The sequence below is a fragment of the Bombina bombina genome, chromosome 2 (assembly GCF_027579735.1).
Source record: "Bombina bombina isolate aBomBom1 chromosome 2, aBomBom1.pri, whole genome shotgun sequence".
Taxonomy (NCBI): domain Eukaryota; kingdom Metazoa; phylum Chordata; class Amphibia; order Anura; family Bombinatoridae; genus Bombina; species Bombina bombina.
In genome coordinates, this window is record NC_069500.1 from 420,836,850 (window position 1) to 420,860,151 (window position 23,302).

Here is a 23,302-nt window from a genome sequence, read left to right on the forward strand (position 1 = left end):
TGACAGCAGATACAGCGCACACATAGGCACACCCACCTGACAGCAGATACAGAGCACACATAGGCACCCCCCACCTGACAGCAGATACAGAGCACACATAGGCACCCCCCACCTGACAGCAGATACAGAGCACACATAGGCACCCCCCACCTGACAGCAGATACACAGCACACATAGGCACCCCCCACCTGACAGCAGATACACAGCACACATAGGCACCCCCCACCTGACAGCAGATACACAGCACACATAGGCACCCCCACATGACAGCAGATACAGAGCACACATAGGCACCCCCCACCTGACAGCAGATACAGAGCACACATAGGCACCCCCCACCTGACAGCAGATACAGAGCACATATAGGCACCCCCACATGACAGCAGATACAGAGCACACATAGGCACCCCCCACCTGACAGCAGATACAGAGCACACATAGGCACCCCCACCTGACAGCAGATACAGAGCACACATGGACACCCTTCACCTGACAGCAGATACAGAGCACACATAGGCACCCCCCACCTGACAGCAGATACAGAGCACACATGGGCACCCCCCACCTGACAGCAGATACAGAGCACACATGGGCACCCCCCACCTGACAGCAGATACAGAGCACACATAGGCACCCCCCACCTGACAGCAGATACAGAGCACACATAGGCACCCCCCACCTGACAGCAGATACAGAGCACATAGGCACCCCCACATGACAGCAGATACTACACAGCACACATAGGCACCCTCCACCAGATACAGAGCACACATAGGCACCCCCCACCTGACAGCAGATACAGAGCACATAGGCACCCCCACATGACAGCAGATACTACACAGCACACATAGGCACCCCCCACCTGACAGCAGATACAGAGCACACATAGGCACCCCCCACCTGACAGCAGATACAGAGCACATAGGCACCCCCACATGACAGCAGATACTACACAGCACACATAGGCACCCTCCACCAGATACAGAGCACACATAGGCACCCCCCACCTGACAGCAGATACAGAGCACATAGGCACCCCCACATGACAGCAGATACTACACAGCACACATAGGCACCCTCCACCAGATACAGAGCACACATAGGCACCCCCCCACCTGACAGCAGATACAGAGCACACAAAGGCACCCCCCACCTGACAGCAGATACAGAGCACACATAGGCACCCTTCACCTGACAGCAGATACAGAGCACACATAGGCACCCCCCACCTGACAGCAGATACACAGCACACATAGGCACCCCCACATGACAGCAGATACTACACAGCACACATAGGCACCCTCCACCAGATACAGAGCACACATAGGCACCACCCACCTGACAGCAGATACAGCGCACACATAGGCACACCCACCTGACAGCAGATACAGAGCACACATAGGCACCCCCCACCTGACAGCAGATACAGAGCACACATAGGCACCCCCCACCTGACAGCAGATACAGAGCACACATAGGCACCCCCCACCTGACAGCAGATACACAGCACACATAGGCACCCCCCACCTGACAGCAGATACACAGCACACATAGGCACCCCCCACCTGACAGCAGATACACAGCACACATAGGCACCCCCCACCTGACAGCAGATACAGAGCACACATAGGCACCCCCCACCTGACAGCAGATACAGCGCACATATAGGCACCCCCCACCTGACAGCAGATACAGAGCACACAAAGGCACCCCCACCTGACAGCAGATACAGAGCACACATGGGCACCCCTCACCTGACAGCAGATACAGAGCACACATAGGCACCCTTCACCTGACAGCAGATACAGAGCACAAATAGGCACCCCCCCACCTGACAGCAGATACAGAGCACACATAGGCACCCCCCACCTGACAGCAGATACAGAGCACACATGGGCACCCCCCACCTGACAGCAGATACAGAGCACACATGGGCACCCCCCACCTGACAGCAGATACAGAGCACACATGGGCACCCCCCACCTGACAGCAGATACAGAGCACACATGGGCACCCCCCACCTGACAGCAGATACAGAGCACACATAGGTACCCCCACCTGACAGCAGATACAGAGCACACATAGGCACCCCCCACCTGACAGCAGATACAGAGCACACATAGGCACCCCCCACCTGACAGCAGATACAGAGCACACATAGGCACCCCCCACCTGACAGCAGATACAGAGCACACATAGGCACCCCCCACCTGACAGCAGATACAGAGCACACATAGGCACCCGCACCTGACAGCAGATACACAGCACACATAGGCACCCCCCACCTGACAGCAGATACAGAGCACACATAGGCACCCCCACATGACAGCAGATACAGAGCACACATAGGCACCCCCCACCTGACAGCAGATACAGAGCACACATAGGCACCCCCCACCTGACAGCAGATACAGAGCACATATAGGCACCCCCACATGACAGCAGATACAGAGCACACATAGGCACCCCCCACCTGACAGCAGATACAGAGCACACATAGGCACCCCCCACATGACAGCAGATACAGAGCACACATAGGCACCCTTCACCTGACAGCAGATACAGAGCACACATAGGCACCCCCCACCTGACAGCAGATACAGAGCACACATAGGCACCCCCCACATGACAGCAGATACAGAGCACACATAGGCACCCCCCACCTGACAGCAGATACAGAGCACACATAGGCACCCCCCACCTGAAAGCAGATACAGAGCACACATAGGCACCCCCCACCTGACAGCAGATACAGAGCACACATAGGCACCCCCACCTGACAGCAGATACAGAGCACACATAGGCACCCCCCACCTGACAGCAGATACAAAGCACACATAGGCACCCCCACCTGACAGCAGATACAGAGCACACATAGGCACCCCCCACCTGACAGCAGATACAGAGCACACATAGGCACCCCCACCTGACAGCAGATACAGCAGCACACATAGGCACCCCCCACCTGACAGCAGATAAAGAGCACACATATGCACCCCCACCTGACAGCAGATACACAGCACACATAGGCACCCCCACCTGACAGCAGATACAGAGCACACATAGGCACCCCCCACCTGACAGCAGATACAGAGCACATAGGCACCCCCACCTGACAGCAGATACAGAGCAGACATAGGCACCCCCCACCTGACAGCAGATACAGAGCACACATAGGCACCCCCACATGACAGCAGATACAGAGCACACATAGGCACCCCCCACCTGACAGCAGATACACAGCACACATAGGTACCCCCACATGACAGCAGATACACAGCACACATAGGCACCCCCACCTGACAGCAGATACAGAGCACACATAGGCACCCCCACCTGACAGCAGATACAGAGCACACATAGGCACCCCCCACCTGACAGCAGATACAAAGCACACATAGGCACCCCCCACCTGACAGCAGATACAGAGCACACATAGGCACCCCCCACCTGACAGCAGATACAGAGCACACATAGGCACCCCCACCTGACAGCAGATACACAGCACACATAGGCACCCCCCACCTGACAGCAGATAAAGAGCACACATATGCACCCCCACCTGACAGCAGATACACAGCACACATAGGCACCCCCACCTGACAGCAGATACAGAGCACACATAGGCACCCCCCACCTGACAGCAGATACAGAGCACATAGGCACCCCCACATGACAGCAGATACAGAGCAGACATAGGCACCCCCCACCTGACAGCAGATACAGAGCACACATAGGCACCCCCATATGACAGCAGATACAGAGCACACATAGGCACCCCCCACCTGACAGCAGATACACAGCACACATAGGTACCCCCACATGACAGCAGATACACAGCACACATAGGCACCCCCACATGACAGCAGATACACAGCACACATAGGCACCCCTCACCTGACAGCAGATACAGAGCACACATAGGCACCCCTCACCTGACAGCAGATACAGAGCACACATGGGCACCCCTCACCTGACAGCAGATACACAGCACACATAGGCACCCCCCACCTGACAGCAGATACACAGCACACATAGGCACCCCCCACCTGACAGCAGATACAGAGCACACATAGGCACCCCCCACCTGACAGCAGATAACACAGCACACATAGGCACCCCCCACATGACAATTATTTTAATCTCATTTTACTATAGTACATTTATATCAGAGATCTACAGCCAAGTTACCTGTGGTAGGTCTCGAGTTTGGTCCCATTCTGAGGGCAAAGGCTTCTCAGCTAACTCCAGCAAGGACGATACGCAGGACTCTAACAGTGGGCGCTGGGGACCCTCTGCATTTAGGATGCACTGGAGGAGAACAGGGAAACCTGCACCTCTGCGAGTTACAGAGAGAGAGTTCTGAGACTGAGACTCTACCAGGGCCTGCAAATGAGAGACAGAAAGAAGGAGTACCTTGAAAAAGAAGACAGAAGCTAAAGACAGAGTATAAAAATAAACGAATATATTCAAGACAGATTCTAATGAAATGAAACAAGCACAAGTGTTATCCCCAGTAAGACAAGACCGTCTTTTATGGCTTTGTTTTTATCAGAAAACCTCTAAAAAAAAAAAGAAAAAAGAAGAATTCCTTGAAACTTTATCACTTTAACAAATAACTAATCAATTCAGTAACAAGAGCCCTCATAGCATGTTATTAAAGTAATTAGCATCTCCATCCATTACATTTGCACTAATGTATCTGGTTTGATAACTAGATATCCTGTTTCTAAGAAAAAGGTCCTTTTTCTTCAGACTCATACCTGCTCCATAATCTCCCTGGGGATGTCTCGTAATTTTGAATCTTCATGACAAAGTAAAGCACTGCAAAGCTTGGTAAATCCTGTACTACATCCATCTACTGCCCCCTGCAGGAAATAAGAACATTTACAACGTCACTACTAGCCTAAAGAACAAACACAGACTTACATACTAAAACACTGGTGATGCACTACAAAAAGTGTCATAACCAACTAAGGGAGTCACACAAAATGTAGGCTCACAGTTAAACGTCCCCAAATTGCTAAATGTATGTTTCTTTGAATATAAACTTTCAGTTTTAAGTTGCAGTCTTAGTGCAACATATCATGTAATATTTCTTATATATTGTTGGTAGTTCACAGAGCTTTTAATAAAAAAAATTTTATTATTATATTAGTGAAATCACAAAACTATCTGTAATGATTGTTATGCGAGTCTGTAAAGTAAACCAAAGATGCCTAAAAGTAAAAAAATGAAAAAGTTAAGAATCACTTTTGTATAAGAAATAAACATTAAAAGGGACATAAAAATTATTTTTACTAAACCAATTGGGATACTAAACCCAATTTTTTTTATTTCATGATTCAGATAGAGCATGCAATTTAAGCAACTTTTTAATTTAATCCTATTATAAATTTTTCTTCATTTTCTTGCTATCTTTATTTGAAAAAACAAATTATGCTTACCCAGATCATTTCCTTTTTTTATCTGTATGAGGAGAGTCCACGGCTTCATTCCTTACTTGTGGGAATACAGAACCTGGCCACCAGGAGGAGGCAAAGACACCCCAGCCAAAAGGCTTAAATACCTCCCCCACTCCACTCATCCCCCAGCCATTCTGCCGAGGGAACAAGGAACAGAACTAGCAATATCAGGGTATAACAGGTGCCAGAAGTACAAAAAAACTAATTTAGGTCCGCCAAACAGAGAAAACATGCTGGGGCCGTGGACTCTACTCATACAGATGGAAAGGAAATGATCTGGTAAGCATAATTTATGTTTTCCATCTTAATATGAGGAGAGTCCACGGCTTCATTCCTTACTTGTGAGAAACACATACCCAAGCTCTAGAGGACACTGAATGAAAACGGGAGGGTAAAAAGGAGGCAGACCTTAAAGGGACAAACCCTTTTGGAGAAAGGAAAGAATCCTGGATACCCTGACCTTATGCCAAGAGAATCCTTGTTCTTCACACCAGAATAAGTAGGTCCTTCACACCTTATGGTAGATGCGATGAGTGACCGGCTTTCTAGCTTGAATGAGAGTATCAATCACTCTCTCAGAAAACCCTCTCTTGGATAGGACTAAGCGTTGAATCTCCAAGCAGTCAGCCCCAGAGAATCTAGATTGCGATGAACAAAGGGACCCTGTACCAGCAGGGTAACCTCCATGGAGGAGATGATGACATCCCCACCAGGTCAGCAAACCACAGTCTTCGCGGCCACGATGGAGCAATTAGAATAGTCGAAGCTTGGTCCTGCTTTATGCGGGCCACTACTCGAGGTAGAAGTGGCAACGGGGGGGAAATGTAAACTAGGTTGAACCCCCAGGGCACTGCTAAGGCATCTATCAGTTCTGCCTGGGATCCCTGGACCGCGACCCATATCTGGGTAGCTTGGTATTGAGTCTGGACGCCATGAGATCTATCTCCGGCGTCCCCCATCAGTTGCAAATCTCCGCAAACATCTTGGGATGGAGAGACCATTCCCCCGGATTAAATGATTGTCTGCTGAGAAAGTCCGCTTCCCAGTTGTCCACACCCAGAATGTGGATCGCTGACAGCGAGCAGTTGCGGACCTTCGCCCAATCCAGAAACCGAGATACTTCCCTCATGGCTAGGGAGCTTCTCGTTCCCCCCTGATGGTCGATGTAAGCCACCGAGGTAATGTTGTCCAATTGGAATCTGATAAACTGGTATAAATGGGCAAAACGTATCCACCTTCTTTGGGACCACAAAAAGGTTTGAGTAGTATCCCAGACCTCTCTCTGCTAGAGGTACTGGTACAATGACCCCCCTAGGGAGGAGAGATCCGTCACACACTCTAGAAAGGCATCTCGTTTTGCTGGTATTGAAGACAGGTATGATAAGAGGAATCTGCCCCTGGGTGGATGAGATTTGAAACCTATCCTGTAACCCTGGGCAATGACCTCCAGAACCCAAGGGTCTTGCACGCCTCCCTGCCAAGCCTCCACAAAGAGAGATAGTCTGCCCCAACACGATCCAGTAACGGATCGGGGGCCGCCCCTTCATGCCAGTTTTGTTTCGGCGGGCTTCTTGTTCTGCTTGGATTTGTTCCAAGATTGAGATGGTTTCCAAGTTCCCTTTGACTTTGGAGGGCTGCTGGCGTTGGGACTTATCCGAACGAAAGGGACGAAAATTAGGACCATGTACTTTAGCTTTATTCTTCTTATCCTACGGCAAAAAGGCACCCTTGCCCCCAGCGACAGTGGATATGATAGAGTCCAGACCTGGACCAAAAAGGACCTTCCCCTTAAATGGAAGGGAAAGTAATCTAGATTTGGAAGTCATGTCAGCCGACCAAGACTTTAACCATAGAGCCCTGCAGGCTAGAACAGAAAAGCCTGATGTCTTGGCATTTAAGCGTATAATCTGCATATTTGCATCACAAATAAACGAATTAGCTAGTATCAGATAAATCCAACAAATTGGTAGATGACCCCTGGGAAGGATAGCAGTATTTAACCTTTTGCTTGCGCTTAGCAGGGCGAGGGTTAAACACTAAATGCCGCAGACACTGCCGTTTGCAACTGTTCAGAAAAGTCTGGTGGTAAGCGGTCCCCTCCCGAAGGAGGATTAGTAGTGCAATGGGGAGCTGCATGTGTAATAGGAGATGATAGCAGGGAACGCACCTCGCAGGACAGAGACCCCTCAGAAGTGGACGGCTCAGTAGTACTAAACATCTTGTTCTTTTAAGATATAACTACTTTATCAAGGCATGTGGAACATAATTGAGCAGGCGCATACACCGTAGCCTCCTCACAATAAAAACAGGTATTAGATTTTATTAAAGAGGGAGTACCCTCTAACGCATCAGAGTCCTCCATAGCTTGCGCTTTTACAATGGACTACAGAAAAATATTAAATGGCACCTTTATACCCCCAATGGCCGGGGCACTCAACATCTCCTATGACCCAGGCCCCACAAAGAAAACTGATTCGTCTCCCGTAAACTGATCAGTCAGGAAAGAGGAAGTTAATGAGGCCACAACCGGTCACATGGATTGCCATGTAGGACCGCCCCTGCAGCAGGAAGAAAGCGTGCCAAATTGACAGGCTGCGCAGTTATTCAAAACCTTAATGTTCTCACATCTTCCAGAGCCTCATCTCACACATGTCGCAGCATAAAACATAATAAAGCAAATCATGTATAAATCCCCCCTGTTTAATAATCCCCTTCCAGAGATATTAACCCTGATTCCATTACAGATAAAGGAGTCACACTTATGTTATCATATGAAATAAAATGAAACGATCTTACCGGAACCATCGCCATGGGACACACAGCCTCTCAAGTTTGACAGTCTTGTAGCATCGCACCTGACATGGACTTGAGTGATAGAAGCAGGCAGTGAAACTCGTCAACACTGATTGCTTAGGAGCTGTTAATACGAGTCTGGATGGTTTCACAGAAAGACTCTCCCTGCATCTCCAGACCCTAACCTTCGTCTATGCTCTCACTAAGAAGTTGACAAGACTACTTAAAACTCCAGTCTCATAGCGAAGAGTACTACCCTCCAAAAGAGACTACTCTGAGTCTTCTGACATTTCGCTGCCATCCTCCTGTGAGGAAAAGCAAAGAATGATTGGGGGATGAGGGGAGTGGGGGAGGTATTTAAGTCTTTGGCTGGGGTGTCTTTACCTCCTCCTGGTGGCCAGGTTCTGTATTCCCACAAGTAAGGAATGAAGCCGTAGTCTCTCCTCCTATTAAGATGGAAAGAAGGCATCTAAGCTAAGGAGCCAGACAATTTTTGGTTTAGCACCCTGGACATTGAGGGAGGGGCAGCTACACTATAGAAAATACTTTTATTTTTAATATTAAAAAAAAAACATTTTTGGGGGTAAACTGGGTACTGGAAGACAGCTGCCAGTACCCAAGATGGCAAGTAGGTAGAGGGGGGAGGGTTAGAAAGCTGTACGGGGGAGGATCAGGGAGGTTGGGGGCTAAGGGGGGATCCAACACTGCAGAAACAATATAACAAGAAAAAACTTGCAAATAAAAAGCAAAGAACATGTAAACATTGGGTATTTTAAACTCAGAACAAAATTTAGAAACTATTTAGCATGGGTGTTTTTTGGTGGTTATAGATGTGTAACAGATTTTGGGGGTCAATGTTAGAAAAAGGGTGTTTTTTTCCATTTTCTCATAATTTTATCTTTTTTTTTTATAGTAAATTATAAGATATAATGAGAATAATGGTGTCTTTAGAAAGTCCATTTAATGGTGAGAAAAACGGTATATAATATGTGTGGGTACAGTAAATGAGTAAGAGGAACATTACAGCTAAACACAAACACCGCAGAAATGTAAAAATAGCCCTGGTCCTTAACGGTCAGAAAATTAAAAAGTACTCTGGTCACTAAGGAGTTTTCTATGTTAAACCTTGATGCTTCCTAAATAATTCCTAATCTTACTATTCTAATGAAATATATATTTATTAACAACAATGAATTATATTTCACATATCACATTATTATGTAATCCAGTGTTACATTATGTGAAGATGTCCATCACATAGAACAAACATGTTGCTATTTAACAATATAGCACATGTTAGTTTTTGAAATAGAAATACAATTGTTATTGACATACAAAGGTGTAAATTCAGTAACTTTATTGAATCACGTTGTTCCGCGACATTTGATGCACCATGATGCGTAAGACATCACATGCAAAGGTGTAAATTCTGTAGTTTGATTAGATAACGTTGATCCGCGATATTGGATTCACCATGTTGGCGAATGAGAACACAAGTTTAAAACCATGATTTTCTGAGTTTAAAGATTGTGTCAATCTTTTACATTGTTGAAACATAGATAAAAGATCTAAAATATTTTGACTGATGGCTGTCTCATGGAAGAAACGCATGAAGTCAATGTGTTGTTGATCCTGAATATATTTTGAGACAAAGTGATAATCCATGAATGTTCTGCGATGAATATACTCCATCTTGTTTAATATGTTTGTCAACAACATTTTCTCCTTAACAAATAATTTATGTGTTGTGTTTAATTGTATACATTGTAATTTACGAAACATGAGCATGAGCATTTGAAGTCATTTTTCAATTTGCATTCCCCTATATCATATGATATATAATGTATATTTTAATTGTGTAACATATAATAAATCATGTATACTTTTTAGAGATGTTATGTCCTAAAATGTATTATTTATTTAAATGTTGAATATTGTGTCAAGTATCGATTCAACATTGTTGTTATCCAAATAATATAGCACTGTGAGCATGAAATTCAAATGTAACTCTTAAAGGGACATGTAACCCTAAATGTATCTTTGATTAGTTATGTAGAACATGCAATTTTAAACAACTTTCCTATTTACTTCTATTATAAAATTTGCTTCATTCTCTTGGTATAATTTTTTGAAGGAGCATCAATACACTACTGGTTTCTAAGTGAACACATGGGTGAGGCAATGACAATCGGTATATATATACAGCCAGCAATCAGCAGATAGAAGCTAGGTTCTTTGCTGCTCCTGAGCGTTCCTAGATAAACCTTTCAGCAAAGGATAACAAGACAATGAAGCAAATTAAATAATAATATAAGTAAATGTGAAACTTGTTTCAAATGTTACTCTCTGTCAAAATCATGAAAGAGAATTTTCTGCTTTCACGCACCTTTAAATGAAATACATTTCCAAAATAAGTCAAACACTTTAAGCTAGCTTTCCAAAAATACACTTTATTTTACATATTCAATGTTGTCAACACAGAACACACCGAAAGAAATATGGCATACAGGCTTTTTAAATAAATACAATATTTGCTATATTTAACAAGCACATGTAGATATACCAATAAGCCATAAGGATTAGTATATGTTAGCATATGTTCTTGTTTAAGCTATGTTGTTTGCATCAACACAGTGTTATACCATCAGGTATAATTGTAATGGTCCTTAGTTTGTATTAGGAGAACACGTTTGGACATCACATCACAAAAACAAATCAATCTAATCAACAAGGACAGCGTGTGATGATGTTGTCTCAACACACTTGTAAAACACACTCTGCAAACAATCTGCCTCCATGGACCCGGTCCCATAGAAGCTGTGTGTGCTCCACAAGTGTAAGAAGACAACATCATCACATAATTATCCTTTACACATTAACTTTAAAATTAAAAACAATAATATATAAACATAAATTACTTCTTCCTCCTTCCCTTCTTCCCACGACAGTGGGGCTCTGGAGTGGTCAAATGTCTCCTCAGACGTGTCCTCATTGGAGATGGTTGGGGAAGAGGGGGAGGAGGAGTACTGTGAGTGATTGGGGATTGACCAGGCAGAGTAGGAGATGGAGGAGTCACAGGAGCTGATGGTCCAGGCTCTTGTGGTCTTCCCATTTCTGGATATGGTCTGCCTGCCCCTCCCAGAGGACCTGAAATATGTTATTTAGAACATTTACCATATTTGTTTGTCCTATCAGGATGTTCACAGCGTTGGTCATAAACTGTGTGTGTGTCTGTTGTGCCCTCTGGGAGTCCTGCATTTCCTGTAGGAAGACCCTCATCAGCTCCACCTCGGGCATTGTGGGGGGGGGGGGTTGCTGCAGGGGTATCTTCTGCAGCGGTATCCTCCTGTTCTCTCCGAGGTGGCGTGACACCTTCTGCACCACTCTCATGCCTGGGTGAAGGAGGAGCAGACTCTGTATATTTTAAAATTAAAGGAATAAGAGATAGCACAGTTCCAAATAAAAGATGTAAATGTTTTATTTGAAAGTGTATTAAGGGGCTGCCTTAGTAATTCAATCATATCCAAATAAAATCTACACGATTTACGTATTTGAAAACCCGTCTTTCGGATATCTAGATGGTCAATATTAATGTATTTTTGTGTGCGTCTTAAATATGTTTAAATGCACACATAATCTGGAGACTAGATACTATATGTGATAGCTTTTCTTCAAAAACAACTTTCTCAAGGTAATTCTGAATGCGTTTTCGGAATAATGTTTAAAAAAGCGTAAAATTGTGTTAGTCATATCCATAATTTATTTTGAGTGCAAATGAGTTATGAGGTGGATGAAAAGAGATTAGTAAATGTCCTTACCAGAAGATGAGAAGTGCAGGTTCCCGATATCAATCCCTCCTTGGATACCGACTAAGGCCACTTCAGAGATATTGGGACGCATTTCCTCCCAGCAGCTGTAGATGAATCTCTGCTCCAGGCCGCCACCGGTCCCAGTAGTCGCTTGCCTCTCCGACATTTTTTTCTTGAGCTCGCTTTTGTAGTCGCGATAGGGGTGCTGAACTCCCTCACTGCGTTGACAGCATCCCTGATGTCCCCCCATAACCTTTTCTTTGTTGCAGGGGTAGCCTTCAGTGCCTGCAGCCTCCTAGCCCTCGCCATATAGGCCATTATAAGGGCCTCCTTCTCTTCCCTGAGCTTCCCCTGTGATGTGAGCCTCTGTTCTCCAGACTGTATTGCACCCTCTCTGCGCTCCTGCCTTGTCCCACTGGGCCAAGCCACTTGTTCGTCTTCAACAATGTGGCTTGGCCCACCCACCCTGACCTCTCCCCCTTCCTCTCCCACTCTCCTCCCTAATCTCCTCACTAATCTTGTCCCTAATCTCGTCCCTACTCCTCCTTTCCGCCATACCTTTTCAGAAGGTGAAAGTGCACAAATGAAAGGGGGGGCAAAATAATGGGAAAAAGGTAAAAAGTGCTCAAAGTGTGAATGGGTTTTATAAAATAGGGTAAGGGGTAGTAAGAAACAGACAAACGTATAAAAAAGCACTAAATGAGGGTGTGTAAAAAAAAAGTTGGTCTAAAATTAACAAAATATAACTATGGGATGGGTATAGGATTAAAGGGAATGGGATATGGAGTGTGTGTGTGTGTGTATGTAGTGTTACTGCTATGTGTATGTATGTATTGAATGTGTTTGCGTGTAAATGAAAGTAAATATATGTTTAACTATGTGTAAGGAATGAAAAACAAAGCGGCACTCGCACACTCACCCAGACTGATTCGTACACACACTCTATCACTATCTCTCTCTCTCTCTCTGACTATATCTAACCTCCAACGCCTAGACCTGTACCCGTCCCGAAAAAGTAATACAGTCAAAGTATCCATGTTCAGAGCGTGCTTATATAGCCTATGTATATGCTTAATCATGTACCAGTTTGCAAAGTAAACGAGGTCCAGGTGTGCGGTTGTGAAGATTTGTATGTGTGCAATGTGGAGTAGTTGTTTGAATTTGCGCATGCTCATATTGCGTTTCTAAATCCACATGTTTTTAAGGAATGTGTATAATGTGACGATGTGATCGTTTGCAGAACATTATCATAATTTAGTATCGTAAAATCCCAATAATAATTTTTGAGCTTATCGTATTTGTTAACTGTTCTAAATAATTATTTTTGTGAAATATTTCCTAATTGCCAATGTGAATGTTTCCTTTGTGTATAAGAGTGTAATTTGTTGTTCTTGTTCTTTTCTTCCGTGATGCAGATCCAAACGTATTTGTTGAATCCTCGTTTTGTGTAAATGTTATGTAGTATTTGTTGTAAATAATTGTGATTGTTGAATGTGAATCTGCTATGTTGTGTGAGCGATTGTTGTTTGTACATTTGACATGATTATTATTGGTGTCCATTAAGTTGTATGCGTAATGTGACAGAGCAATGTGTAGTTCTTGCGATATCGAGTGTTAGATGAAAAATCAGTTTATTTTTCAGTTTCCATTGATTTCTATGGGGTAATCCATTATGCGGTCATGAATAAGCAAGTGAAATAAACGCGGTATTCGTGTTAACGAGATGCGTAACAATGTTCTTTTCAGACTTGTAATACCTACTTTATGAAGAGTGCGCAATAAACATTATGCATGCGCTATTTGCGCGCAGCCACAACTAGGGCTGGACGATATCGGGATTTTGGACCCAAAAAATTGCGATTACGATTTTAATCACTATTTTCTTATAAATGACTAACACCTTAATTTTGTAATCAAAAAATTATTTAACACTACAGAATCTTAATACGTTAATAATAATAACGTTAATAATAATGTTTCTCAATGTCCAATACATAATGCATAAAATGCATAAAAAAACAAACCACAAAAATAAAATTAGCTGCCTGTGCTGTGGTTACATAGTAGCCACTAGCCAGTTCTTAGGTCTTCTGAAACAACATTGTCATGTTCTCTTGGGCAGTCATTCTAACTGTGGTATGATTAACATATGAACTTCCTATACATCAGAAAAAAAACGAAGCCTCTTTAAAAGAAAGTCTTGTTGAAGGGTTTAAAAACATTTCAGAATGTGCACCATGGATAATAGATCAGACAGTAGAGTAAAAGTGCACTTGTACTTCACTGTCTGAGCTATTTTCTGTGGTGCACTTTCTGAACTGTTTGCGTCAATAAATACTTTCTTTAAAAGAAGAGGCTTCATTTGTTTCTGTGTAAACAGGCTTTATTTTACCTGTGTAGGCAGCTGTGACTGCTGCCATCAGAGCTGAGGCGAACCGGCAAATTCCTCCATAGCGCAGCTCCTGCATAGCCTCTCTACTCCCCCCCCACCCCCTCCTTTCCCTACAGAAGCCCACACGCAATGAACAGTTACAGCCAGCCCTCCTTCCTGTACGTCATAAGTGACGTCATAGGGGGCGGGGCTAAAAATTGCATACTATCACGGTTTTTAAATTGCGGTTTTAAATTTAATATGCGATTAATTGTGCAGCCCTAGCCATAACGCAAAACTTGTAATCTAGGTGAAAATGACTTATTTATTTTTATAGTGTTTATAGTAAAAAGCTGCACATGACTCATTATTAACTAATTATTATTTCAAACCCAAACTTTGATGTCTCACATTTAGCATCTGTTCAGCTCACGGAAAAGTCCATAGTTTTAGGATCTTATATCTATATTTTTAATAACAACTGATAATTGAAAGCAGAAGATAAAATATATTTTTGGCACTGAACCATTTAGCAATTTATATAGAAAACAAAATTTATGCTTACCTGATAAATTTCTTTCTCTTGTGGTGTATCCAGTCCACGGGTTCATCCATTACTTGTGGGATATTCTCCTTCCCAACAGGAAGTTGCAAGAGGACACCCACAGCAGAGCTGTCTATATAGCTCCTCCCCTAACTGCCACCCCCAGTCATTCGACCGAAGACAAGCAAGAAAAAAGGAGAAACTATAGGGTGCAGTGGTGACTGTAGTTTAAAAATAAAAAACACCTGCCTTAAAGTGACAGGGCGGGCCGTGGACTGGATACACCACAAGAGAAAGAAATTTATCAGGTAAGCATAAATTTTGTTTTCTCTTGTAAGGTGTATCCAGTCCACGGGTTCATCCATTACTTGTGGGATACCAATACCAAAGCTTTAGGACACGGATGAAGGGAGGGACAAGGCAGGAACTTAAACGGAAGGCACCACTGCCTGCAAGACCTTTCTCCCAAAAATAGCCTCTGAGGAAGCAAAAGTATCAAATTTGTAGAATTTAGAAAAAGTATGAAGCGAAGACCAAGTCACCGCCTTACAAATCTGTTCAACAGAGGCCTCATTTTTAAAAGCCCATGTGGAAGCTACCGCTCTAGTGGAATGAGCTGTAATTCTTTCAGGGGGCTGCTGGCCAGCAGTCTCATAAGCTAAGCGTATTATGCTTCTCAGCCAAAAAGAAAGAGAAGATGCCGAAGCCTTTCGTCCTCTCCTCTGTCCAGAGTAGACAACAAACACTGCAGATGTTTGACGAAAATCCTTAGTAGCTTGTAAATAAAACTTTAAAGCACAAACCACGTCAAGATTGTGTAATAGACGTTCCTTCTTTGAAGAAGGATTAGGACACAGTGACGGAACAACAATCTCCTGATTGATATTCTTATTAGATACCACCTTAGGAAGAAACCCAGGTTTGGTACGCAAAACTACCTTATCTGCATGGAAGATCAGATAAGGGGAATCACACTGTAAGGCAGATAACTCTGAAACTCTTCGAGCCGAAGAGATAGCTACCAAAAACAGAACTTTCCAAGATAAAAGCTTGATATCTATGGAATGCAGAGGTTCAAACGGAACCCCTTGAAGAACTTTAAGAACTAAATTTAAACTCCATGGCGGAGCAACAGGTTTAAACACAGGCTTGATTCTAACTAAAGCCTGACAAAACGCCTGAACATATGGAACATCTGTCAGACGCTTGTGCAGAAGAATAGACAGAGCAGAAATCTGTCCCTTTAAGGAACTAGCTGACAATCCCTTCTCCAATCCTTCTTGGAGAAAGGATAATATCCTAGGAATCCTGACCTTACTCCATGAGTAACCCTTGGATTCACACCAATGAAGATATTTACACCATATCTTATGATAGATTTTCCTGGAGATAGGCTTTCGAGCCTGAATTAAGGTATCAATGACCAACTCGGAGAAACCACGTTTTGATAAAATCAAGCGTTCAATCTCCAAGCAGTCAGACGCAGAGAAATTAGATTTGGATGTTTGAATGGACCTTGGAGTAGAAGGTCCTGCCTCAGCGGCAGAGTCCATGGTGGAAAGGATGACATGTCCACCAGATCTGCATACCAAGTCCTGCGTGGTCACGCAGGTGCTATCAAAATCACCGAAGCTCTCTCCTGCTTGATCTTGGAGATCAGACGAGGGAGGAGAGGAAATGGTGGGAACACATAAGCCAGGCTGAAGGACCAGGGCACTGCTAGAGCATCTATCAGCGCTGCCTGGGGATCCCTTGACCTGGACCCGTAACAAGGAAGCTTAGCGTTCTGACGAGACGCCATCAGATCCAGTTCTGGTTTGCCCCATAGTTGAATCAGCTGGGCAAATACCTCCGGATGGAGCTCCCACTCCCCCGGATGAAAAAAGTCTGCCGACTTAGAAAATCCGCCTCCCAGTTCTCTACTCCTGGTATATGGATAGCTGAGAGATGGCAAGAGTGAACCTCTGCCCATAGAATTATCTTTGAAACCTCCAACATTGCCAGGGGGCTTCTTGTTCCCCCCCTGATGGTTGATATAGGCTACAGTCGTGATATTGTCCGACTGAAATCTGATGAACCTGACCACAGCTAGTTGAGGCCAAGCCTGAAGAGCATTGAATATCGCTCTCAGTTCCAGAATGTTTATCGGAAGGAGGGCTTCCTCCTGAGTCCACGAACCCTGAGCCTTCAGAGAGTTCCAGACTGCGCCCCAGCCCAGAAGGCTGGCATCTGTCGTCACTATAGTCCACTCTGGCCTGCGGAAAACTCATTCCCCTGGACAGATGGACCCGAGATAACCACCAGAGAAGAGAATCCCTGGTCTCTTGATCCAGATTTAGCAGAGGGGACAAATCTGTGTAGTCCCCATTCCACTGATTGAGCATGCAAAGTTGCAGTGGTCTGAGATGTAGGCGTGCAAACGGAACTATGTCCATTGCCGCTACCATTAGGCCGATTACTTCCATACACTGAGCCACTGACGGCCGAGAAGTGGAATGAAGAGCACGGCAGGAAGCTAGAAGCTTTGATAACCTGACCTCTGTCAGAAAAAATTTCATTTCTACTGAATCTATCAGTGTTCCTAGGAAGGAAACTCTTGTGAAAGGGGAGAGAGAACTCTTTTCTTCGTTCACCTTCCATCCGTGAGACCTTAGAAAGGCCAGAACAATGTCCATATGGGACTTGGCGATTTGAAAAGTCGACGCCTGTATCAGAATGTCGTCTAGGTAAGGAGCCACCGCTATGCCCCGTGGCCTTAGAACCGCCAGAAGGGACCCTAGAACCTTCGTAAAGATTCTTGGTGCCGTGGCTAACCCGAAGGGAAGAGCCACAAACTGGTAATGCCTGTCTAAGACACTACCGTGTCCTTTAAGTCCACGGTAGTCGTATATTGACCCTCCTGGATCATAGGGAGGATGGTTCGGATAGTCTCCATCTTGAAGGATGGGACCCTGAGAAATTTGTTTAGGATCTTGAGATCCAAGATTGGTCTGAAAGTTCCCTCTTTTTTGGTAACTATAAACAGATTTGAATAGAAGCCCTGCCCCTGTTCCTCCCTTGGAACTGGGTGGATCACTCCCATAACCAGTAGGTCTTGAACACAACGTAAGAATGCCTCTCTCTTTATCTGGTTTACAGATAATTGTGAGAGATGAAATCTCCCCTTTGGAGATGAAGCTTTGAAGTCCAGAAGATATCCCTGGGAAACAATCTCTAATGCCCAGGGATCCTGGACGTCTCTTGCCCAAGCCTGGGCGAAGAGAGAAAGTCTGCCCCCTACTAGATCCGGTCCCGGATCAGGGGATACTCCTTCATGCTGTCTTAGAGGCGGCAGCAGGTTTATTGGCCTGCTTCCCTTTGTTCTAAGCCTGGTTCGGTCTCCAGACTGGTTTGGACTGGGCGAAATTTCCCTCTTGTTTTGCATTAGAGGAAGCTGAAGCTGCGCCACTCTTGAAGTTTCAAAATGAACGAAAATTATTCTGTTTGGTCCTTAATTTATTGGACCTATCCTGAGGAAGGGCGTGACCTTTTCCTCCAGTAATATCAGAAATGATCTCCTTCAGGCCCGCCCGAATAGGGTCTGTCCTTTGAAGGGGATGTTAAGAAGCTTAGACTTTGAAGGAACGTCTGCTGACCAGGACTTAAGCCATAGCGCCATGTGCGCCAGAATGGCAAAACCTGAATTCTTAGCCGTTAGTTTGGTTAGATGAAAAAACGGCATCAGAAATAAAAGAATTAGCTAACTTGAGAGCTTTAATCCTGTCTAAAATATCATCTAACGGGGTCTCCACCTGTAGAGCCTCCTCAAGAGACTCGAACCAAAAAGCCGCTGCAGCAGTAACTGGGGCAATGCATGCAAGAGGCTGGAGAATAAAACCTTGATGGATAAAAAATTTCTTAAGGAGACCCTCCAATTTTTTATCTATAGGATCTAAGAAAGCACAACTGTCCTCGACGGGGATAGTTGTACGCTTAGCTAGGGTAGAAACAGCACTCTCCACCTTAGGGACTGTCTGCCACGAGTCCCGTATATAGACATCAATGGGAAACATCTTTTTAAAAGCAGGAGGGGGAGAGAACGGAACACCTGGTCTATCCCATTCCTTTGTAATAATTTCCGAAAACCTCTTAGGGACTGGAAAAACATCAGTGTAAACAGGCACTGCAAAGTATTTGTCCATTTTACACAATTTCTCTGGAACTACAATGGGGTCACAGTCATCCAGAGTCGCTAAAACCTCCCTGAGCAATAAGCGGAGGTGTTCAAGCTTAAATTTAAAGGCTGTCATTTCAGAAACGGACTGAAGTAACGTCTTCCCTGAATCTGAAATCTCACCCTCAGATAGCAACTCCCTTGCCATGGCTTCGGAGCATTGTGAGGGTATATCGGACATAGCTACTAAAGCGTCAGAAAGCTCTGTATTTGTTCTAGCCCCAGAGGTGTGTCTCGCTTTCCTTGTAACCCTGGCAGTTTGGACAATACCTCTGTGAGGGTATTAGTCATAAATGCCGCCATGTCTTGTAAGGTAAACGCATTGGACGCGCTAGATGTACTTGGCGTCACTTGAGTGGGAGTTATAGGTTCTGACACGTGGGGAGAGCTAGATGGCATAACCTCCCTTTTGTCAGTCTGAGAAACCTATGGTGATAAATCTTTAAATGCCATAATATGGTCTTTATAATTTATAGAAATTTCAGTACATTTGGTACACATTCTAAGAGGGGGTTCCACAATGGCTTCTAAACATATTGAACAAGGAGTTTCCTCTATGTCAGACATGTTTAACAGACTAGTAATGAGACCAGCAAGCTTGGAAAACACTTTAATAAATGTGAAACAGCAATTAAACAAAAACGGTACTGTGCCTTTAAGAGAAAAAAAACTATCACATAAGCTGCAAAACAGTGTTAAAAAGTAGTAAACTCTTCAAAATTTTTACAGTGTGTATAAGGGACTAAAGTAGCATTGCACCCACTTGCAAATGGATGATTAACCCTTTAGGCCCCAAACTGGATTTGAAAAACGTTAAAAAACATTAATTAACAGTTAAACACCTTGCTTCAGCTCTGCTGTGGCTCCTACCTGCCCTCAAATACGATTTAGGGAAGAAATAAGCCCTCTATAGTGGTCCTCAGATGCCAGAGGACTCCTTTAGGGAAGCTGGATGTCTCAGTCTGAATATGAACTGCGCATCTAGAGCGCGAAAATAGGCCCCTCCCACCATGCACTCGATGTCAGAGGGCCTTAAGAAAATACTCCTAGGAGTATCTGACTAGCCATGTGGAAACTAGGCCCCAAAAAACAATTTATCACCCTCAGAGAAAAAAACGATCTTTCTATATAACATGTAAACGTTTTGTCACTAAGAAATATGAGTATTAACATGAAGATTACCCTTTTTTGTAAGCATGATCCCAGTCGTTAAATCACTGCATCAGGCTGACCTCAATTATACAAGGCTCTGTCAGCATTTTCTAGATCTTATCTCTCTAGAAATAAATATACTGAACATACCTCAAAGCAGTTAATCTGCAGACCGTTCCCCCAACTGAAGTCTTTCCCATACTCTTCAGTTATGCGTGAGAACAGCAATGGACCTTAGTTACAAACCGCTAAGATCATCAACCTCCAGGCAGATTCTTCTTCTAATTTCTGCCTAGGAGTAAAACAGTACGATGCCGGTACCGTTTAAAAATAACAAACTCTTGATTAAAGGTAAAAACTACACTAAGTCACCACATATCTCTTATACTTCCTATCTTGTCGAGAGTTGCAAGAGAATGACTGGGGGTGGCAGTTAGGGGAGGAGCTATATAGACAGCTCTGCTGTGGGTGTCCTCTTACAACTTCCTGTTGGGAAGGAGAATATCCCACAAGTAATGGATGAACCCATGGACTGGATACACCTTACAAGAGAAAATGATAATGTATAAAATATCTAAACATACAAATATTAGATACATTTTAAAATGACACAATATTCTGATTTCCAAGAGGGGTGACTCAACTCATTTTGACAATTTATACATGTTCCAAACTCACTCAGCAGAACAAAAATACTGAAAAGCAAAAAAAACAAATAAAAAAAAAACAACAACCCAAAACAAAAACACAAAAAAATAAAAAAATAGAAAATAGTTATACCAAAAGTCATCCTATATAGAAGTTCACAAATATACATATTTTAAATTCTCCCAGTTCTGCCATTTATATGGATTCCAGAATCCCCAAAACAGAACCAATGCTGTGAGGTATTTGTCATTGTTATGACAATCATCTGGTAACATGACAGATACTGGTTTGCTGTTTTTAAATAAGTGATGTCAAGTTTGTCTTTGCATTGTGGGGGGCAACTTAGTGCATACCCCCACGTAGTTCTATATACCTATAGTTCTGTCAGATGTTCACTGATGCCATGGTCAACCTGGGAAAGAGGGGTCGCTTGTCTCACTGTAGTGCTTATTTTTGGGTGCTAGGGGAAATTTTACAGCCCAGAGCATGATAAAAGGCATTTCTATGGCAACCCCCGGCTATCTAAAAGGATATAAGACCCCTCTTTTGAAAATAGGTAAATCCCTCCTTATAGGGCAGTGGCTCCAAAGGATTCCCTATCCCCTAAAGACAGCATACAACACATAAGCATACAATACCCCTCGCTTATGTGTTGTATGCTGTCTTTAGGGGATAGGGAATCCTTTGGAGCCACTGTCCTATATTGTAAATACATTAGGTAGGTGCCATTTTATGGCAATTACCTACTAACATTATGGGTATAAGTTCCCCTCTGTGTTTTCATAGAGTCCATACCACTCTGTGTTTTATGGGGGGGGGGATAGGGGCACTAAAAGTGTTCCCTATACCTTGTCAAAACACTGAACAGGTTCTTGCAGCATTACCTTGTGATCACCTGACATTTAAAAGGGGGTTGTGAACCCGTATTTAAAATAAATTCCCTCTTTCACATAAGGGGTCAAATATTCATGTAAGATGCTGGTAAACAGCCCTTAAAGTAGCAAAAACCTGAAGATGCACTTAAAGGTGCTATTTGCCTGAGGGGGAGGGGGTCTATTACAGAGGCGCTATCTCCAGTCTCCTTTCCAATGTCAAGAGCAAGGGTCCAGAGGATCCTGATCAGTAGGGGGACCCCCCAGGATGACTAAACACGATTTTCATCACCATGAGTCGTCATGCGCATCCAAGAGGTTAACCAAGTTTACTATAAAATCTTGAGAGATTATGGTGAAATCCCACAAGAGCACAGTAAAACAAAAGTGTATACTCAGCACAGATGATTCAGATCGGCTGACATGAATCACTTAATGAGCCCGGATAAACACACTCTAGAGTTTTCAATGGGTGTAACCCTTTGCTGCTTTGAAATTGCAAAACCCAGCAAATGTTAACAGGCAAAATAAATGACAGGTTTAATTCTACTAAAACATTTATTTGTATGCATCTCTTTTTACAATGCAGTACTCACCCAATGTCGACATCTCAGAAATATATCCTGATACGTTGCTACAGATTCCTTTACAGTAATGAGAGGAAGGAGGACAGCAGGGACAGACAGTAGCTTTTCAACCAAGGGTCCCAATAAGACACCAATCTCCTAACAGGGTAAATGGAAGGAAACCCAAGATATTATGAAGGCAAGTAGAATATGAGAAAAACAAATTATGCTTAAGAGATGATTTCCTTTCCTTCTGTACAGGTAGAGTCCACAGCTGCATTCTTTACTTGGGGGAAATACTGAACCTGGCCACCAGGAGGAGGCAAAGACACCCCAGCCAAAGGTTTAAATACCTCCCCCACTTCTCTCATCCCCCAGTAATTCTGCCAAGGGAACTAGGAACAGTAGGAGAAATATCAGGGTGAAAAAGGTGCCAGAAGAATAAATAAAAATTTAGGGCTGCCCATCGGAGAACACGGGCGGGAGCTGTGGACTCTCCCTGTACAGAAGGAAAGGAAATTATCTGGTAAGCATAATTTATGTTTTCCTTCTTAATACAGGGAGAGTCCACAGCTGCATACCTTACTTGTGGGAAATTATATCCAAGCTCCAAAGGACACTGAATGCTAACGGGAGGGTAAAAAAAGAGAGGCGGCCCCTAATCTGAGGGCACCACAGCCTGGAAAACCTTTCTCCCGAAGGCTGCTTCAGCAGAACCAAAAAACATCAAACTTGTAAAATTTGGAAAAAGTATGTAAGGAGGACCAGGTAGCCACCTTACAAATCTGATCCAGAGGCCTCATTTTTGAAGGCCCAAGAGGAAGCCACTGCTCTCGTAGAATGAGCCGTAATCCTCTGAGGATGCTTAA

General features: G+C 44.0%; 1 protein-coding gene across 1 annotated transcript in view; it reads right to left on the reverse strand.

Annotated features, from left to right (window-relative positions):
- Window positions 1-23,302, reverse strand: part of LOC128646975 (thyroid adenoma-associated protein homolog) — a 115,348-nt gene that overhangs the window by 29,821 nt on the left and 62,225 nt on the right. The window contains exons 19-21 of the mRNA XM_053699787.1: window positions 22,464-22,592; window positions 4,764-4,868; window positions 4,192-4,386 (exon numbers count right to left, since the gene is read on the reverse strand). Of these exons, the coding sequence (XP_053555762.1) occupies window positions 4,192-4,386; window positions 4,764-4,868; window positions 22,464-22,592 (429 nt within the window). The remainder of the gene's footprint in view (window positions 1-4,191; window positions 4,387-4,763; window positions 4,869-22,463; window positions 22,593-23,302) is intronic.